At 44.5% G+C, this 19,833-nt stretch overlaps 1 protein-coding gene across 1 annotated transcript in view; it reads left to right on the top strand.

The window, feature by feature from the left end:
- The window catches only part of COL20A1 (collagen type XX alpha 1 chain), a 201,261-nt gene that overhangs the window by 80,958 nt on the left and 100,470 nt on the right, over nucleotides 1–19,833 (top strand). Inside the window, exons 19-20 of the mRNA XM_082272732.1 lie at nucleotides 3,934–3,993; nucleotides 5,912–5,959. Coding sequence (XP_082128858.1) covers nucleotides 3,934–3,993; nucleotides 5,912–5,959 — 108 coding nt within the window. The remainder of the gene's footprint in view (nucleotides 1–3,933; nucleotides 3,994–5,911; nucleotides 5,960–19,833) is intronic.

Consider the following 19,833-nt stretch of genomic DNA (forward strand, 5'->3'; position numbering starts at 1 on the left):
TAATTAATTACCAAGGGTATTTAGTTCCACTAATATCGTGTAATTGGTTTCCGCACGCCGTGTACCCACCATGACGAGCGCCTTTCATCGCTCTTCCCAGCTTATTTTAGAATTTACATTTTGTCAGCAGATTTTCCTTTTGGTGAGAGCGGCAGCGCATGGCGAGGGGAGACGGCCAGGAAACAGACAACTAAACATCTCTGTAATACCATACCGCTAAATACACCGGTTTACCTTAGAAGGGATTAGTCAGTATGTTAAGCCGTTGTTGGGATCCGGGCACCGGAGTCAGGGTGGTGACCACAATTTTCTCTACTGCATTTAAGCAGCACTTCTTAGTCACCGACCTGCCCCCAGAATGTGATTGGACCCCCAAGGCACTGGTAAAGTAGCAGGCATCTTGAGGTACGCCATATAAAAAATGGGTCATCCAAATTTTGGTCATTGGCAGCCCTTTCATAATGAGTAGACTGCCTTAAAATAAATGCGTTTACACACTGCCCGAATAAATGTGAATGGGCCCCAACTGTCTTGCTCGGGTGGTACCATAAGGAGCCACAGAGTAGCTTAGCGAGTGAAATCCAGTGCGAAACGGGTAATTATAGAGCTGGGTTCTCTATATCCTTCGATGTACATTGCAGATCACCTCCTAGGACTATTTGTAGGGAGAAATATCTATGGCTAAGGCTACATGACGAAACGCGTAAGCCTTGTATCGTTTTGTACCACACCTGGATTAATACATTTATTCATTGTGGAAGACCAAGCTGCCGGATTTCTTTTATCTACATATTTGCAGGGAGAGGTCCCTTTTTGCCGACCTGCAGTCAGAGAATGAGTGAGATCAATTGGGGAACAGGTAATTAATGAGCAGGTTTCCCCACCCCCTTTGACATCCTTTTGCAGATCACCTCCTGGGACTGTTTGCAGGGAGAGGTCCCTTTTTTGCCTACCAGCAGTCAAAGAATGAAGAATTTGGTGGCTATAATGCAATATTCTCCTAAAATAATAAGTATACTTCCTTAGTAGAACAGTGATGCCACAAGGGGTGGAAAATCCTGCACTACAGTTCCCTCTGCCCTGTGGGTCAATAAAAGATTAATGGATCTTGCTCACTCTCTGACTGCTGGTCAGCAACTGGGAGTCAGGAAGCTCCTCCCATTAACCAGTCCCATGAAGAGATCTACTAATGGGGCCAAAGAACCCTGTGTTCAGCATCTTGAACGAGTAATGTGTATGGGCCCCAGCAGTTTAATAGGGAACAGGTCACCTCCTGGGACTGTTTGCAGAGAGAGGTTCTTTTTTTGACGGCCAGCAGTCAGATAGTGAGTGGGATCTATTAGGAAAAAGGTAATCATAGAGTAGGTTTCCCCACCCCCTTTGACGTCCTTTGCAGGTCACTTCCTGAGACTGTTTGCATGGAGAGGTCGCTTTTTTGCCAACCAGCAGTCAGAGAGTGAGTGGGATCCATTGAGGAACAGGTAATTATAGAGCAGGTTTCCCCCTTTGATGTCATTTTACAGATCACCTCCTGGGACTGTTTGGAGGGAGAGGTTCCTTTTCTACTGACCATCAAAGTACCCTGTGTTCAGCACCTTGAACTGAATAATGTCTATGGGCCCCAACAGGTAAATGGGGAGCAGGTCACCTCCTGGGGCTGTTTGGAGAGAGAGGTCCCTTTTTTGCTGACCTGCAGTCAGAGAGTGAGTGGGATCAACTGAGGAACAGGTAATCATAGAGCAGGTTTCCTCACCCCCTTTGATGTCCTTTTGCGGATCACCTCCTGGGACTGTTTGGAGGGAGAGGTTCCTTTTTTGCTGACCTGCAGTCAGAGACAGAGTGGAATCCATTGGGGTACAGGTAATCATAGAGCAGGTTTTCCCATCCTCTTTGACGTCCTTTGAAGCTCACCAACCTGGGACTGTTTGCAGGGAGAGGTTCCTTTTCTACTGACCATCAAAGTACCCTGTGTTCAGCATCTTGTACTGAATAATGTATATGGGCCCCAACAGGTAAAAGGGGAACAGATCACCTCCTGGGGCTGTTTGCAGGGAAAGGTCCCTTTTTTGCCGACCAGCAGTCAGAGAGTGAGTGGGAACCATTGAGGAACAGGTAATCATAGAGCAGGTTTCCCTACCCCCCTTTGATGTCCTTTTGCAGATCACCTCCTGGGACGGTTTGAAGAGAGAGGTCCCTTTTTTGCCGACCAGCAGTCAGAGAGTGAGGGATTTGGTGACTATAAAGCAAGATTCACCGCCTCCACCCCCTAAAATAAATAATAAGTATAGTTCCTTAGTAGAACAGTGATGCCACAAGAGACCATGTTTAGGGAATTTACCTTAGATAAAATAGCCATCATAAATACTAAGCCATGGACATTAATCCAAATATGGAGACCTAACATGTTTCTTAGTTTTGCTAAGTAACATTTCAGTCTTACCTTGCCCTGTGGGTCAATAAAAGCTCATTGGATTTTGCTCAATCTTTGACCACTGGTCAGCAAGTGGGAGACAGGGAGCTCCTCCCATTAAACAGTCCCAGGACCAAAGATGGGGCCAAAGAACCCTGTGTTTATCATCTTGAACTGAATATTGTGTATGGGCCCCAACAGTTTAATGGGGAACACGTCACCTCCTCTGCAGAGGGAGGTCCCTTTATTGCCAACCAGCAGTCAGAGAGTGAGTGGAATCTATTATGGAACAGATAATCCGAGAGCAGGTTCCCCCATCCCTTTTGACATCCTTTGCAGGTCACCTCCAGGGACTGTTTGCAGGGAGAGGTTCCTTTTTTGCTGACCTGCAGTCAGAGAGTGAGTGGGATCTATTATGGTGCAGGTAATCATAGAGAAGGTTTCCCCACCCCCTTTGATGTCCTTTGCAGGTCACCTCATGGGACTGTTTGCAGGGAGAGGTCCCTTTTTTCCCAACCAGCAGTCAGAGAGAGGGATTTGGTGGTCACAAGGGGTGGAGAATCCTGCGCTACAGTCAGTGGTGTATTTTGGTTTTGTGCTGCCCTAGGCAAGACTAAAATTGAGCACCCCCCTCTATGTAAATTTGCCCCACTTCTTTTTTAACAGATGTGAATCCCTCCAAAATTGAAGGACTACAAGTCCCAGCATGAACCCCTGAGATCTCACAAGAGAGGGTGGGAGAGAGAGAGGGGGTGGGTGAGGGAGAGAGAGAGCAGGTGAGGGAGGGAGGGAGAGTGAGAGGGGGATGAAAGAGAGAGGGGGCGAGAGAGAGAGAGAGGGGGGATGAGAGAGAGGGGGGATGAAAGAGAGAGAGAGGTGGTGTGAGAGAGGTGGGATAGAGTGGGGGGATGAGAGAGAGAGGGGGGGTGAGAGAGAGAGAGAGGGGGAATAGAGAGAGAGAGAGAGGATGAAAGAGAGAGAGGGATGAGAGAGAGGGGGATGAGAAAGAAAGAGAGAGAGGGAGGGGGGATGAGAGAGGGGGGGACAAGAGAGAGAGGGGGGGTGAGAGAGAGCGAGAGAGGGGGGAATAGAGAGAGAGAGAGAGGGAGGATGAAAGAGAGAGAGGGATGAGAGAGAGGGGGATGAGAAAGAGAGAGGTGAGAGAGAGGGAGAGAGAGAGGAGGGGTGAGAGAGGGGGGTGGGTGAGAGGGGGTGAGTGAGAGAGGGGGGGGGGGGGGTGAGAGAGGCGACTCTAGCAACCAGTGGCTAATAGAGTCTCAGGTGGGGGGGGGCGGCTTTTTTGCTGCCCCCCTGCAAAGTGCCGCCCTAGGCCTGGGCCTTGTTGGCCTAGGCCAAAATACAGCACTGACTACAGTTCTCTCTGCCCTGTGGGTCAATAAAAGCTCATTGGACCTTTCTCACTCTGTGACCGCTGGTCAACAAGTGAGAGATGGGAAGCTTTTTGCTTTTGAGTAGCGGTCTGCTTTGCAATGGCGCTAACGTGTTTCATTTCTCCGACACAGGAGACAATCCTCGGAAGATGCCCATTGGCCGCGGAGGGTTTGGACCAAACCGGACAGACGGTAAGTATTTAGCACTCGCCATTTAGTCGCACTTTCCTCCGCCGCAGCGAACATTTTGACGGAAAAAAAACATTTTCTAAAGGAGAAACTTATTTTTTAAGTTGTCTTTGATAGGAGAAAAACACATAAGAGCGCCTCTGACGAGTATCAAAAGATTGTTTATCGCTCGTCTTTTTTATTTTTTAACCATCTGGGGCTCCGCGGCGCACGAGCGCGCCAATAAAGTGCTTTTATCCCCGCCACCTTCAGATAAGTCACCATCCTTCCCGAGATGTAAGAGAATTATTAAATCGTAACGTGTGCCATTGGAATAAAAGTGACAGCCTGATTACCGTGTAGAGACCTTAATCATCTCCATCCATAAAACATGAAAATACGGCGAGGCGGGAGAGGTCCTCGCCGCAGATTAATATCAATCTTCGCCTTCGTATTGAGCGCCGAAAGGAAAATAAATTGCGGTAAACTCCGATTTATTTCACGTCCTGCGGTGTAAGTCGGCTGCTGGAAAAGTTCATGCCGTGTAAAATTATCTCTGAATTGTACAATAAGAATGGTGGTGGTGGTGGTGGTGGTGGTGGGGGGGGGGGGTAGGGGGGGTGATACGCGACATGGAGGTCCGACTGATTCTGGGGGGCAATTGCCGATCAGCATTGTTTCCGTTGACAACTGGGACTGTGGGTAATGACCCCCTTCCTCCTTTGATACATTGGATTGGCTAAGAAGTGGGCACTGGAGTTGAAGTCATGACCCTACGCGTTCTTGATTCTGAACTGACCACAAATGCCCCAATCTCCTTAATGTTTGCCAATGACTATGATATCCCCAGACTGGTAAAACCTCTTATAATGGGCACAGCAGGTATACAGACCTAAGACCTGCCACGGCTCCTCCTGTTACATTCTCCATAATATACAATAAATATAATATTCTAAAAAGATAGTGGGAACCCTTTATAATAGGCACAGCAGGTGAGCAGACCAAGGATCTTAGCACAGGGATGGTGGGAACCCCTCATAATGGGCACAGCAGGTATACAGACCCGGGAACTCAGTACAGGGATGGTTGAAACCCCTCATAATGGGCACAGCAGTTGTACAGACCTGGGAACTTAGCCCAGGGATGGTAGAAAACCCTCATAATGGGCACAGGAGGCGTACAGACCCGGGAACTCAGTACATGGGATAATCTGAACCCCTGATAATGGGCACAGAAGGTGTACAGACCTGGAAACTCAGCACAGGGATGGTGGGAACCCCTCATAATGGGCACAGCAGGTGTACAGACCCGGGAACTCAGCAGAGGGATGGTGGGAACCCCTCATAATGGGCACAGCAGGTGTACAGACCCAGAGACTCAGCACAGGGATGGAGGGAAGCCCTCATAATGGGCACAGCAGGGGTACAGACCCAGGAACTCAGCTCAGGGGTGGTGAGAACCCCTCATAATGGGCACAGCAGGTGTACATACCTAGGAACTCAGCTCAAGGGTGGTGAGAACCCCTCATAATGGGCACAGCAGGTGTACATACCTAGGCACTCAGCTCAGGGGTGGTGAGAACCCCTCATAATGGGCACAGTAGGTGTACAGATCCAGGAACTCAGCACAGGGATGGTGGGAACCCCTCATAATGGGCACAGCAGGTGTACAGAACTGGGAACTCAGCACGGGGAAGGTGGGAGCCACTAACAATGGACACAGCAGGTGTAGAGACCCCGGAACTCAGCTCAGGGGTGGTGAGAACCTTTCATAATGGGCACAGCAGGTGTACAGGGCAATGAGATCTCACCTACATGATCCCTATGAGACAGAAGAGATTTAACTCTCCAGCATCCACCAAACTCTGAAATACCATTCTGGGTGGACTGACCATTTAATACTTCTGTATGTATCCTCAAAAATATCCTTTTGTGTCTTGAAGGGACCTGTCCATTATTGAAGGCCAAAGAGAGTGAAGACATGTTTCATGGTGAGTCTCTTTTTCTTTTTTTCTTTTTGTGAATCAATTTATAAATGGTAAAAAAAGTGTGTGTATTTAAAGGGGAACTTCACAAAACAACATTCAATGAAATGAAGTGTGGGGAGTGCAGTACACAGAAAGGACTTACCTCTGTGGTACCATAGCTGTGTTTTAAAATTTTGTAACTGGCAGGGGCTTTTAACTGTTTGTCATTCTAGCCATTGGCTGTTCATTTCTTGTAGTGTCTGATCATAAGTTAATTCACAAAAAACGCATATTCCTTTAGACGTGCATGCCTTCACTGTGATGGCCACTGGGTGCTGCTAGACTATAGCTGTGCAATCCGCTGATCAGTTGCTTGCTTACCTTCTATATCACTCCCTTGGAGTGTAATTAAGCAACTGATCAGCAGATTGCACAGCTATAGTCTGCAGCACTCCGTGGCCATCAGCAAGGAGCATGCATGTCTAAAGGAATCCTGGGATTTGTTTTTTTCACATGTTCTTGTGCTGTGAAATGTACTGAATACTGCAGACCCCTCCCGCTAAGTTTGGAGCAAAGACGAACACAGTGATGGTGTCATTGGGGGTCAAAACAGATATTTATTAAGAATAAAATAATTTGATTGAAAAAATGTTAATTGTATGTGGATGGGGGGATGAAGAGAAGGTGTTATGTGCGTAATTTAAACTTCAGCTTTAACACATCTAGCTTTGTCGCACAATAAATTGTTGCCATGACGCAAGTGTGTTAACGCAACTCATAAGGGTCTGTTTATAAAAACTGTGCAGAGCTACGAAACGGCATGTACATTCATTCTCTTTTAATGAGACAAACTGAATGTCATTATGCTATTTCCTCTCCAGGTTAAATGTTATTCATACAGAATAGAGCAAATTAAGAAAATACCACCACTAGATGGCGCTTACAGTCATTTAAAAAAAGTTACTTATTTACTTAGCCACTTCTAATGGCCGTATTGCGGTATTTTCCTCATTCACACTATCTATGAAAGGATAACATTCGACTTGGAGCTAAAGAAGCCTAGCAAAGTTTAGTTTTGCCCCATTTTCACAGAATTATTGTACATTAGACATGTACGGTTCGTTTTGTTCTGAATCAAAGTTTGGACAAAATTTTCCTTATTTAGAGATGTGGCTGTATCCGAATTTCTGAAATCCAATAGTAACAAATGTAAACGAATCCGAAATATCGAAACTATGTTTCAGCTGAAATTCTAATTAAATTAGAAATTAAATTTGAAAAATAAACATACTCCTGATCATTTGTGATTTCCTTCAAAGACTATGTATATTAGTGTTAGAATATAGCCCCCTTCCGAAATTGGAATTTTCGAAAAGAATAGAATAGAATAAAACAAAAGAATAGAATATACAAGAATAAACTAGAAAATAAAAGAATAGAAAATAAAGAAATAGATTATAAAATAATTGAATGGAAAAAAAAAGAATAGATTTAAATAGAATAGAAAAAAAAAGAAAGAATTTGGCTGGCCCCCTTCCGAGTTTGGAATTTTCAAAAAAATAGAAAAGAATAGAACAGAAAATAATAGAATAAAAAGAAAGAAATAGATTATAAAAGAATTGAATAGGAAAAAAAGAATATATTTAAATAGAATATATATATATATATATATATATATATATATATATATGAGAAAAAATGGGAAGCAGCCTATATCTAGACAAATAGTCCTCATCCCGGTTAGAGGATTTGAAAAAATAAATATTCCACATCAGTGATCCCAGAATCCACCGATGATAGGAAAGGAGGTTGGGACTATGGCGGACTGAATTGTCAAAAGTTTGTAGGTAAGCAAAGAGAGAAACAAAGTAGAAATATTAAAATTTAACAGTATTTATTCAAGGAATAATAAAAGTCGACACATAGAAAATGGAAAAAATAATACGGTACAACATGTTTCACATATGTCGTGGTAGTAGTCGATCGAACGGGTGAAAGCCTATGTTCAATGCATTTCGCCTTCAGCTTCGTCAGGAACTCTGGCGTAATGTATTCACCCTTTTGTAGAGTTAGGACTACATTAAGACCTTCAAAATGTATTCATGGAGAAAAGAAACATATATAAATACAGATTCATATCTTGATAGTGGGAAGAATCTCCAATTTTCATTTTAACCTTTGTGTTGATATGTACAGAATCATGAAAAGAAGAACATATAGCTTACCACACTTAAAAATGTTGTGCTAATACAAGAAAAGGTTGGACCAAAGATTGCGTCTCCCAATAGCTTGCCTTATGGCTCCAAACCAAACAGTCCCTGGCAGGGCCCATTGGGGGTCCTCCATGGAGGTGGTTTAGAGGTATGGATTGGGCCAGTCTTGAATGGATGCCACCACAATGGACAATAGGTGGAGCCCAGAGTTCTGTGGACAAAAATAGTATGCGTTGTATAATATGTCTGATGTCATACAGAATTGTTTAACATGACATCCATTGTTATATGATGACTGATTGAAGCCCCAGAGGGGTTAGGGACAAGGATAGTAACAGGAAACATACTACTGAACTGTCGAATCTAGGGTCAGCTCTGGGACCGGGCAGGAAAAGTAAGGACACTAAGCCAACTATCCCATCCATATTCAAAATATCGAGTCTATAAGGGCAGCAGCTAGGAACATTTACTCTAACAAGTTGCCCAATAAAAGCATATATACATGAATAACATGCAGTCTGCTCGACAAGTGGGGCCCAGAAATTAGCAGTCCCCCAAGCAGGGCTAAAATATCAGGGGTGGTCAAACAATAGAGATCAGGAAGAAGCCCCATGTGGTGCAGGCTTGGGTATCTTACCTTAGAATCGGTAAAGCCGCGGGTCGGGATAGCCGCCATGACTCATCTTCCCGCGCCCGCGGTTTAAGACTGGTCCCGCCGGAAGTGACGTATGTCCGCAATCGTCACTTCCGGCGCGGGCGCCATACTATCGGATGTCCGCCGCTAGAGGTCAAATGATCTCTGTGGCTAACATCCGCACCGGCTGTATCAGCCGGAGGGGGCGAGCATAATTGCTGTCCCCTGCTTTGAGCCCGAATCCATACCTAGAGGAGAGCCAATGGACAAGCAGGGAGCAATCCGGATCCATTACATTGATAGATACAGTATTGTAAAACTACAAAATTGTGTTGAGTAAACTTTAACAAACGGAAAAAGACAAAACAAAAACAATCCTTAATAGATTATAGTAAATATAAAGCAATAGGATCATAACGAGGACATGCATGTCCTAATGATAATTCCTATATAAACATTAAACATGCAACTCTTAATATAAAGTGAAAATGGGGCAGAAGATACAAATAAAGAAATAAAAAAGATAGGAAAAAAGGAAGGGACGGATAAGAGTGGAGAAGTGGGGGAACATGGGGAAAGAAAAAATATGATGATGAACTCATCCACTTGTTATAGGATATAACCAGGGCTGAAGAACAAATATACCGGTAGGAGCATCCTATATTGTGAATGTTCTTGAAAGTTGTCCCCCTGATAACTAAGAGCGGACCCATATGAAGAATAAGCGTAGTATCCCCATACCTGACTTCCTACAACATGTAGGAAAGTTCAGTAGGGAACATTGGTCCCCATTTGGAGGTTCAATATAACCTGTATAGATAAGATAATAAAGAGCATAAAACAAAAAGAAAAAATGAGCAATGGTCGTTGAATAGACAGATGGGCCTCAAGAAATGAGGCTTGATAAAGGTAAGACAAAAAAATGAATTTAACTGCTGATAAGTTACAAGATGTTATATTTTGAGTCTTGAAATGAGTATCTACATACATTTTAACGAATGACTTATTCAATGATAGGGCCCGTTGTTAGAACAACCTAGGGGGACGAAAATAAAGGGTTCAGAAATCTAGAGAAAGGACTTATACGAGACAGCAGTATTGAGTCCTGGCCATTGGGTGGCCTGTAAGTTAAAGATCCACATAGCCTCTTTGCGAAGGACTTTGTTATCGAAGTCACCCCCCCCGTGGATTGGAGGGGATGACTTCGAGAACAGCGAACCTGACATAATCGGGATCAAAATCATGATGCACACCGACTTGCTTACAAATGGGCGTATAGACAAGACCGACCTCGAGATAGTAGAGGTGATCCTGTATACGCTTGGCTAGTTTACGTTTGGTCTTTCCTACGTAGAAAGCCCCACATTTACAGAGGGCGATGTAAACCACCCCCTGTGTTTGGCAGTCTGCGTAGGATCGACATTTGTGAATACCTCCCCTGGGGAGAGGGAAGGAGGGACCCTCCAGGACCCATGGACAAAAGTCACAGGTACCACATCTGAACGTGCCTATAGGGGAAGACTCCCCTTCAGATTGCTCAGTGTAATGGCTGTGAACCAGGGAATCACGGATTGACCTAGACCGACGAAAAGTTAATTGAGGGTATGTGGATACATATTTAGAGATGGTGTGGTCTTCCCTAAGGAAGTGCCAATTTTTGGCAAGGAGGTTACGGACCAAATGATGGTCTGTATTAAATTTTGTCACGATTCTAGTGACGGCTTCCTTCTTGCCTTTTCTTTTTCCAAAAATCAATTTATCCCTCTCCAAACCACAAACTTTGTTATAGGCCCGTTTAAGGACCTTGTTACTATACCCCCGGGCCAGGAGTCGTTGACGAAGGGAATCCGCCTCCCTTTTGAAATCCATTTCCCTGGCACAGATCCTACGTATTCTCAGGTACTGGGAATAGGGGATACTTTGTACCAATGAACGCGGATGGCTGCTGTCAAAATGGAGTATTGTGTTACCCGCTGTGTCCTTGCGATGTAACGTGGTGTAAATCGATCCATCAGGATCCAACACCACCTCAGTATCCAGGAAGGCTAAATTGCTCCTATGCCACTGCATCGTGGATCTGAGATTGAAAGAATTTTCGCCTATGAGTAGCATGAAAGATTGTAATTCCTCCAGCGAACCCGTCCATACCATAAGTACATCGTCGATGTATCTTCTCCAAAGGAGTATATGGTTGAGGAGGGGGTCGCTGGGTTCCCCCGCGAACAGGGTACGCTCCCATTCCCCCCGGTACAGGTTGGCATACGATGGGGCACAAGAAGTCCCCATCGCTACCCCCTGCACCTGGAGGAATGTATTGCCATTAAATGTAAAGATGTTAGAATTAAGAATATGTTTCAAAAGTTTCAAAAGAAAATCAGCTTTTGGCCAGAATGAGCGTCCCTGTTCCCGGAGGAAAGCAGCGACCACCTCCAACCCCTTGCTGTGGGGGATGCTGGAGTAGAGTGCCTCGATGTCAATGGCTACTAAGATGGAGTGGCAAGGGACATTTAGTCCTTCCAGGGTTTTTAGAAGTTCAATGGTATCTTTTAAATAGGAAGGTAATCTCACCACGTGTGGTCTCAATTGATCGTCCAGATATTTACTGGCTGTCTCCGATACACAGCCCATACCGCAGACTATTGGCCGCCCGGGGGGAGCAACAAGGTCCTTATGGACCTTGGGCAGGGCGTAAAAGGTCGGGGTAATTGGCCATCTCGTTGAAAGGTAGCCTAAAAGGTCTTGGTCAATGATTCCCTGGTCAAAGGCATCACGAAGCAAAGAGTTGAATTCATTGATTTTATCTTGTATGCAATCCGAAGATATGGGTGCATACCAATCTGAATTAGATAGTATTCTATTACACATCGTGACGTATTGACCACGATCCATAACGACGACATTGCCCCCCTTGTCGGCGGGTTTGATGACAATGTCGTCGTTATGGATCAAGTGGTCAAGTGCGCACTTTTGAGACACGCTCAGATTGTGTTTGGGTACAGGGGTCATAGATAGAGACTCAATGTCTCTCACCGACTGACGGAGAAATGCCCACACGGCAGGGCATGTTTGGAGTTTGGGGAAAGTTTTGGACTTTGCTTTGTATTTATGTGGACTGTCTTCTGGTAGTGGTTCCTCATCAGATGAGGAGGATGACGTGGAGTCACTCTCCTCCCCTCTATATTTTTCGTTTTCGCTTAAAAGTTGCATTAGGGTTTTCAAGGTTTTAAAGTCCTGTATTTTAAAATCCTTATACGTATCGTCACTACCAGGGACCTTGTCCTTCTCCTTATCAAAAATATACCTGAACGTCAGATTTCTGGCGAAAAGGTGCAGGTCTTTAACAAGTTCAGGGCCGGATTAAGAGCATCATGGGCTTGGTGCTGAGGATTTTGAAGGGCCTTAAGGGCCGTGCCTTGGCATGCACCCAGAGGAGGAAGGGTGCCGCCATGCATGCCTAATTCCACATGGGATGCTGTCTCTGAAGCCCATAAACACATCCATGCATCGGCAACTGTCCCTCCTTGTCCGGCCTTCGTGCTGTGTGGGGAGGTTCTGAGGGAGCTGCCTGGGGAAGCGAGCATAGAAGCCAGACTTCTGTGTTTACAAGTGACAGAAGAGCGGTAACAGTGAATATGGCCAACCTGGGGCCTATATAAAGGTAGGGGCCTGGAGCTGCAGCTCCAATAGCCCCTACGTTAATCTGGCCCTGAACAAGTTCAAACTTATCCAAACCGTTGGTCGGACAAAAGTTTAACCCCAATGTTAAGACTTCCTTTTCAGTAGGTGATAAATCATAAGAAGATAAATTAATTACGTCTAAATCATAATTTGTCAGGTTTGCTTGATGACATGTTGGTCCATCGGGCCTAATTTTTTGTCGCCCAGCGCTGGGGGTGGCAGAAGTGACCCCTGCGCTGGGGTAACCCCTGAAGGGGGCAGGGTGTCAGGTTCAGAGGTTGTTAGCTCCCTATTTATATTTTTTGGCATGGCTCCCATATGTGTATATTGTGATGTATTGCTGTTGGAGTTGAACATAGAAGTACGTGGAAGTTCGCTACTGGCGCTGAGAGCCCCCGTCGCCCCTCTACTGCCGCCAGGGTTTTGTTTGGGCTTAGGTGTAATTTCATGTGGGGATGCTCCTCTTTTGCCCGGTTTATTAGAAGGTGTGACATGAGTGTCATTACCCAAACCCTTTTTAGGGGGACGGCCCCTCCCTACTTTCCCCTTGACTGATGAGGCATTGGATCTATGGGAAGATGTTGCTGATGAGAGGGAGGTATCTGATACCGATCTTGGTAACTCCGTCTCTTGGGCTGATCTATTTCTATTGGGTCTACCCCCACGTGGCCATGCAGGTTTTTGCCATTTGTAGGCGTAACCACCTGCAAATGCCAAACGGTCTTTGTGGTATTTGAAATCTTTTTTGACTATGAGGTTAGTATTAAAGCGCTCAAGGTGTTGAATAAGCTCTTGCTCCCGTCTGGTATATTCAACATTTTGCAACATGGGTTTTTTCTCTTGAAGGAGGGCCAATTCCTTGTCTACCTCATCAAGATCGTGCCTGTACTTATCCCTGAGTAGCTCCATCATCCTGGCCATGCAAGCTGTTAAATTTTGTTCCCACAATGTACGAAATTGTGGATCTGTAATCTCAAAGGACGGGAAAACCTGGATTCTAAGTCCTAAGGGATTGATTTTATCCCGTAGATACTTGTCAAAGTATCGAATATGCCAGCCGAGGCTCGACTTACGTTCAAGTAGTTTCTTGGTTTTTTGAAAATGGACATCCAAATTGATGTCTTGCTCAGTGTGGGAGACACACGTTTGTTCTAGAGTATCCAGGAATTTTTCCCATCCTATGCCGCTTAATTGTGCCATGATCGTGGAGCCACCCAGGAACAGTCAGTAGGTAAGTAGTACCTAAAGAGGGAAGATAACAAAGAGATGATACAACAAGGAGAGCCAGGTATTGCATAAATCCTATATAGAAAGGTGAGGATGGGTGGGAAGGGAAAGATATATATATATATATATATATATATATATATATATATATATATATATATATATATATAAAAGAAAGAATTTGACCCCCTTCCGAATTTGGAATTTTTAAAAAGAATGGAATAGAATAAAATAGAATAGAATATAAAATAAAAGAATAGAAAATAAAGAATTAGATTATAAAAGAATTGGATAGGAAAAAAAGAATAGATTTAAATAGAATAGAAAAAAAAAAAAAGAAAGAATTTGGCCCCTTCCGAGTTTGGAATTTTTTAAAAGAATGTAGAATAAGATAGAAAAGAATAGAATAGAAAATAAAGAAATAGATCATAAAATAATTGAATAGAAAAAAAAAGAGTAGATTTAAATAGAAAAAAAAAAAAGAAAATATGACCCCCTTCGGAAATTGTAATTTTCGAATAGAATAGAATAAAACAGAATAGAATAGAAAATAAAAGAATAGAATAGAAATGAAAGGAATAGAATATAAAATAATTGACTAGGAAAAAAATAGATTTGAAAAGAAAAGAAAGAATATAGCCGTCTTCCGAAAATTGGAATTTTCAAAATGAATAGAATAGATAAGAAAAAAATATAATAGAGTAAAGCAGAACATAATAGAATAGAATAAAATAAAATTGAATAGAAAATAAAGGAACAGAAGATAAAAGAATAGAATAGGAAAGCATAGAGTAAAACAGAACAGAATAGAAAATATAAGGATAGAATAGAAAACAATAGATTAGAGTAGAATTGAATAATATAGAAAGAATATAACCACCTTCCAAAATTACAATTTTGAAAAGAATTGAATAGAATAAAACAGAATAGAACAGAAAAGAAAAGGGTAAAACAGGTCAGAATAGAATAGAAAATAAAAGAATTGAATAAAATAGAATATAAAAGAAAAGAAAGGAAGAAATAGAATAGGAAATACAGAGCTTTGAAAAAAGTATTCATACCCCTTGAAAGTTTCCACATTGTCATGTTACAACCAAAAACATAAATGTATTTTATTGGGATTTTATGTGATGGACCAACACAAAGTGGCACATAATTGTGAAGTGGAAGGAAAATGATAAATGGTTTTCAAAATTTTTTACAAATAAATATCTGAAAAGTGTGGAGTGCATTTGTATTCATCCTCCCTTTACTCTGATACCCCCAACTAAAATCTAGTGGAACCAATTGCCTTCAGAAGTCACCTAATTAGTAAATAGAGTCCACCTGTGTCTTATTTAATCTCAGTATAAACCCAGCTGTTCTGTGAAGCCCTCAGAGGTTTGTTAGAGAACCTTAGTGAACAAACAGCATCATGAAGGCCAAGGAACACCCCATACAGGCTTTGAACATCTCCCGGAGCACTGTTCAATCCATCATCTGAAAATGGAAAGAGTATGGCACAACTGCAAACCTACCAAGACATGGCCGTCCTCCTAAACTGAAAGGCCGGGCAAGGAGAGCAATAATCAGAGAAGCAGCCAAGAGGTCCATGGTAACTCTGGAGGAGCTGCGGAGATCCACAGCTCAGGTGGGAGAATCTGTCCACAGGACAACTATTAGTCGTGCACTCCACAAATCTGCCCTTTATGGAAGAGTGACAAGAAGAAAGCCAATGTTGAAAGAAAACCATAAGACGTCCTGTTTACAGTTTGTGAGAAGCCATGTGGGGGACACAGCAAACATGTGGAAGAAGGTGCTCTGGTCAGATGAGACCAAAATGTAACTTTTTGGCCTAAAAACAAAACGCTGTGTGTGGTGGAAAACGAACACTGCACATCACCCTGAACACACCATCCCCACTGTGAAACATGGTGGTGGCAGCATCATGTTGTAGGGATGTTTTTCTTCAGCAGGGACAGGGAAGTTGGTCAGAGTTGATGGGAAGATGGATGGAGCCAAATACAGGGCAATCTTAGAAGAAAACCTGTTAGAGTCTGCAAAAGACTTGAGACTGGGGCAGAGGGTCACTTTCCTGCAGGAAAACGACCCTAAACATACAGCCAGAGCTACAATGGAATGGTTTAGATCACAGTATATTCATGTGTTACAAGGATGCCACATTGTTTGATGGAAAGGAAAATTATCACCCTACAGAGGGCTGAATTCAAAGACACCCCGAAAATCTAAGTGAAAAAATGATGCAGCAGGCATTTTGCTGAAATTTCATTGCAGCAACTCAGAATGTTCCTCAGTAGTTTGTATGACCCCCACGTGCTTCTATGCATGTCTGACAATGGAGACGACGGATGGTGTCCTGGGGTATTTCCTCCCAGATCTGGACCGGGGCATCCCTGAGCTCCTGAACAGACTGAGGTGCAACCTGGTGGCATCGGAGCCGCCGGTCACACGCGTTGGCTCCCCAGGGAATGAGCGGGGGTGGGAGTGCACGCGCTCGCCGTCTAGAGTCTACTGAGCGAGCGACGTAGTACTGCGTCGCTTTGCCCAGGGGCGGCTGAGTGCCGCAGTGAAACTGCGGCGGGTGGTCGTTATTAGGTATGATCGAAGTTTTGAAAAGTTCGGTTCTACCAGAACACCCGAACTTCCCGAAGGTTCGGGTCCGGATTCCAGAACCCCATTGAAATCAATGGGACCCGAACTTCGGTAATCAAAAAACACCATTTTGAAGCCCTAAAACCCAATGAATGCCCCTAAAAAGTGCCTAGGGTTCTGGGTCATGCCCCAGGGACTATTAATCACACAAAAAAAAGTTCTTAAAAATTGTAGTTTTTGATAGAGAGCCAATTATTGAAAAAATTATTGCAAAAAAAAAAAAAATAGATTTCTTTGGATTTAGTGTCTGTGGGGTCTAAAAATTGTACCTGTGAAGTTTCAGCTCTGTAGCATGTCCAGAACCAGAAAAAAAAGATCGTTTGTATTAGAATTGCAGTAGAGCAGGGATAGGGCTCCGCTATTTTCACACCTGGCCGTTTTTGTTTCAGGCGTTTTTAGGGCTTTTTTGTGGACGTCTTTGGAGGCAGGCATGACATCTGAACTTCTGTGTAGGGGTATATATACACACACACATGTATGTATATATACACATACACATATATAAGTGTGAAAGTAGCAGAATCCTATGCCTGCGCTAATGAAATTATTAGCAGGCATAGGGCTACACTCCTATCACACCTATATGTGTGTATGTGTATAAATACATACATGTGTGTGTATATATACCCCTATGCAGAAGTTCAGATGTTATGCCTGCCTCCAAAGACGCCCAGAAAATGCCCCAAAAAAACGCCTGCAACAAAAACGGCCGGGTGTGAAAATAGCGGAGCCATATCCCTGCTCTACTGCAATTCTAATACAAACAATCTTTTTTCTATAGTGGTCACCCTGCCATAGCAGTCAGAGTCAGTTCACCCTACACTACACTACAGTCACCCTGACACTTAACACTTTCCCTACAGAAACTAGATTATTAAATCTAACTATAGTGGAAAATAGCACCCTAACTACACTAGATATCCCTTTCCTCACACTAATAAATGCTAAATGACACTTCGAAGCAGGAGTAACAGAACTGCTTCCACTCTCTTCCATGTCCCTGTATTAAAATGGTAGAGATTTGGCGGGGCTATGTTATATACTGGGGGGCGTATTCACTAATGATTGGCCTCTGGACCCCCTAGTCACTCTAATCACATTCCTAGCATCCTCCTGCCCCCTCAATTGGCTTTTACTGATGGTTCTGGTCCAATCACGGGCTTTTAAAGCCCAGTTCCTGTCCCATTGCATTTTGGTCGGTTCTGGTTGCCGAATTCCGAACTTTTTCCGCAAAAAGTTCGGAATTCGGCCGAATTTCGAACAGCCAATGTTCGGGTCGAACCGTTCGATCATCCCTAGTCGTTATGTGGTTAAAAAGTGTTCCTTTATTTTTGTATATATACAGTGGAGATATATATATATATACCAAAAGTGTAAATAGGCCCATAAATGAAAACAAAATTCTGCAGTTAGGCTTTACGTTTTGGTAGAAAATCGTTCCGTGGAAAGGTCCATTTTGTGATGTCCCCTTTAAGCATTGTCTGGTGACATTAGAAGGAGCGGGCAGCCATGTGAAGTGGGACTGAAGAGTTCCATTTCCCGGGTGTCCAGTTGAGCGGTCCCATTATAGGACACTCAGTATGCTGTGGCTATTGGTGCGTGAGGCCGGCTCCGGTGTATTGCGGTGCGGTGACCCATCGTCACTCTGCGTGGGAAGAACACAAGTCTGCCATTGATTGGAGAAGAAGAGACGTGCCGTCCCGCACCCGAGCATGATTGGGGTTATAGTAGAGATCAGGGTTCGATTGCTGGGTGCTGCCTGTACTCCCTGTTCAGGGCACATCATAAAGCGGACCTGTCATTGGAATACACATCACTGCATTGAAGTCTAACTCCCAATATTGGGTTTTACTTTTAGCTGATCTCCAGGCTGATAGGAAAGACACGCATGAATGCCGCTTGTGTCTGCATTGAAATATTATTACATTTGTTTGTGTTACAAGCAGCGTGTGCATCTGAATGTGAGCTGGTATCATGTACAGCAGAGCTCAGACTGGAAAAGGGAAATGCAGCACAAGTCAGGGCCAGGATAAGGGGTGGGCAGCCCTGGGTACTGTGGTGTCATGTGAGGTGGGGGGGGGGGATTTTTGTTAGGAGGAGGAAATTGGTGGCTAAGAATGGTCCTAGGAGGGGAAATTTGGAGAGATGTGCTAGGATCGGTGGTTTGGGGGGGATTTGTGTTGGGAGGGGGGAACTTGATTTGTTCTAGGAAGGGGGACTTGGAGGGGTTTGTGCTAGAAAAGGTGTTATGGGAGAGAGGGGGATGGGATTTGTGCTAGGAGGGGAACTTTGGGGGGGGGGGGGAGAGGGATTTATGCTAGAATATGGAATTGGGAGAATGAAATTTGTGCTGAGGGGGGATATGGAGTGGGGGGGGGGGGGTATTGTGCTCAGAGAGGACATTTGAGGGGTGCTAGGAGGGGGACTTTGTTTTTGGTTGGGGGGGGGGTTGTGCTGGGGACATATGTGGAGAGAGGATTTTAGCTGGGGGGGGGGGTGGGGGGAGGGATTTGTGCTAGGGGCAAATGGGGAGAGGGAGAGAGTATTTCAGCTTGGGGGGGGGGGGGGGTTGTGCTGGGGGCAAATAGGGAGAGAGGAGGATTTTAGCTTGGGGGGGATTTATGCTGGGGGCATATGGGGAGAGAGGATTTTAGCTTGGGGGGGGGGGGGGTTGTGCTGGGGGCATATGGGGAGAGAGGATTTTTGCTGGGGGGGGGGGTTGTGCTGGGGTCATATGGGGATTGAGGATTTTAGCTTGAGGGGGGGGGGGGGTGGAATTGTGTTAGGGACAAATGGGGAGAGAGGATTTTAGCTGGGGGGGGGGGTTGTGCTGGGGGCATATGGGAATTGAGGATTTTAGCTTGGGGGGGGGTGGAATTGTGTTAGGGACAAATGGGGAGAGAGGATTTTAGCGGGGGGGGGGGATTTGTGCTGGGGGCAAATAGGGAGATTGGGGCTGGGAAGAAGGGGCCGAGGGTGGATTTGTACTGGAAGGACGGTGAATTTATGCTTAGATGGTAATCATGCAGATTAGTGCTCGGCTTTTATGAGGGGGGGGGGGATTTTTGCTGACACATAATGGCCATACATCTTGGGGGGAGTGGCATGTTCATCCTGGACTTGTCCCTGCACTGGCTGCTGTATTAACAAAGAGCATGCTGATAGCAGGAGAGAGCAGAGTGATGACCTCTGCTGCTTCTCTATTCACTGTCCAGTCGCATGCTGGGGGCAGGTCCAGGACAGCCTAGGCTAAGAAAACATGGTCCATCATTATACATTAAAATCTTAGGACATCTAGTGGCAGAAAAGAAGTATTACGGGTGCAGCCCTGGATTGAAAGTATTTTAGCAACCATTTGTCCTACATTGCTCAGATACATACAATGGAACTCAGCTCAGATACATACAATGGAACTCAGCTCAGATACATACAATGGAACTCAGCTCAGATACATACAATGGAACTCAGCTCAGATACATACAATGGAACTCAGC

Source organism: Pelophylax lessonae, assembly GCF_965119305.1.
Source record: "Pelophylax lessonae genome assembly, chromosome: 11".
Taxonomy (NCBI): Eukaryota; Metazoa; Chordata; class Amphibia; order Anura; family Ranidae; genus Pelophylax; species Pelophylax lessonae.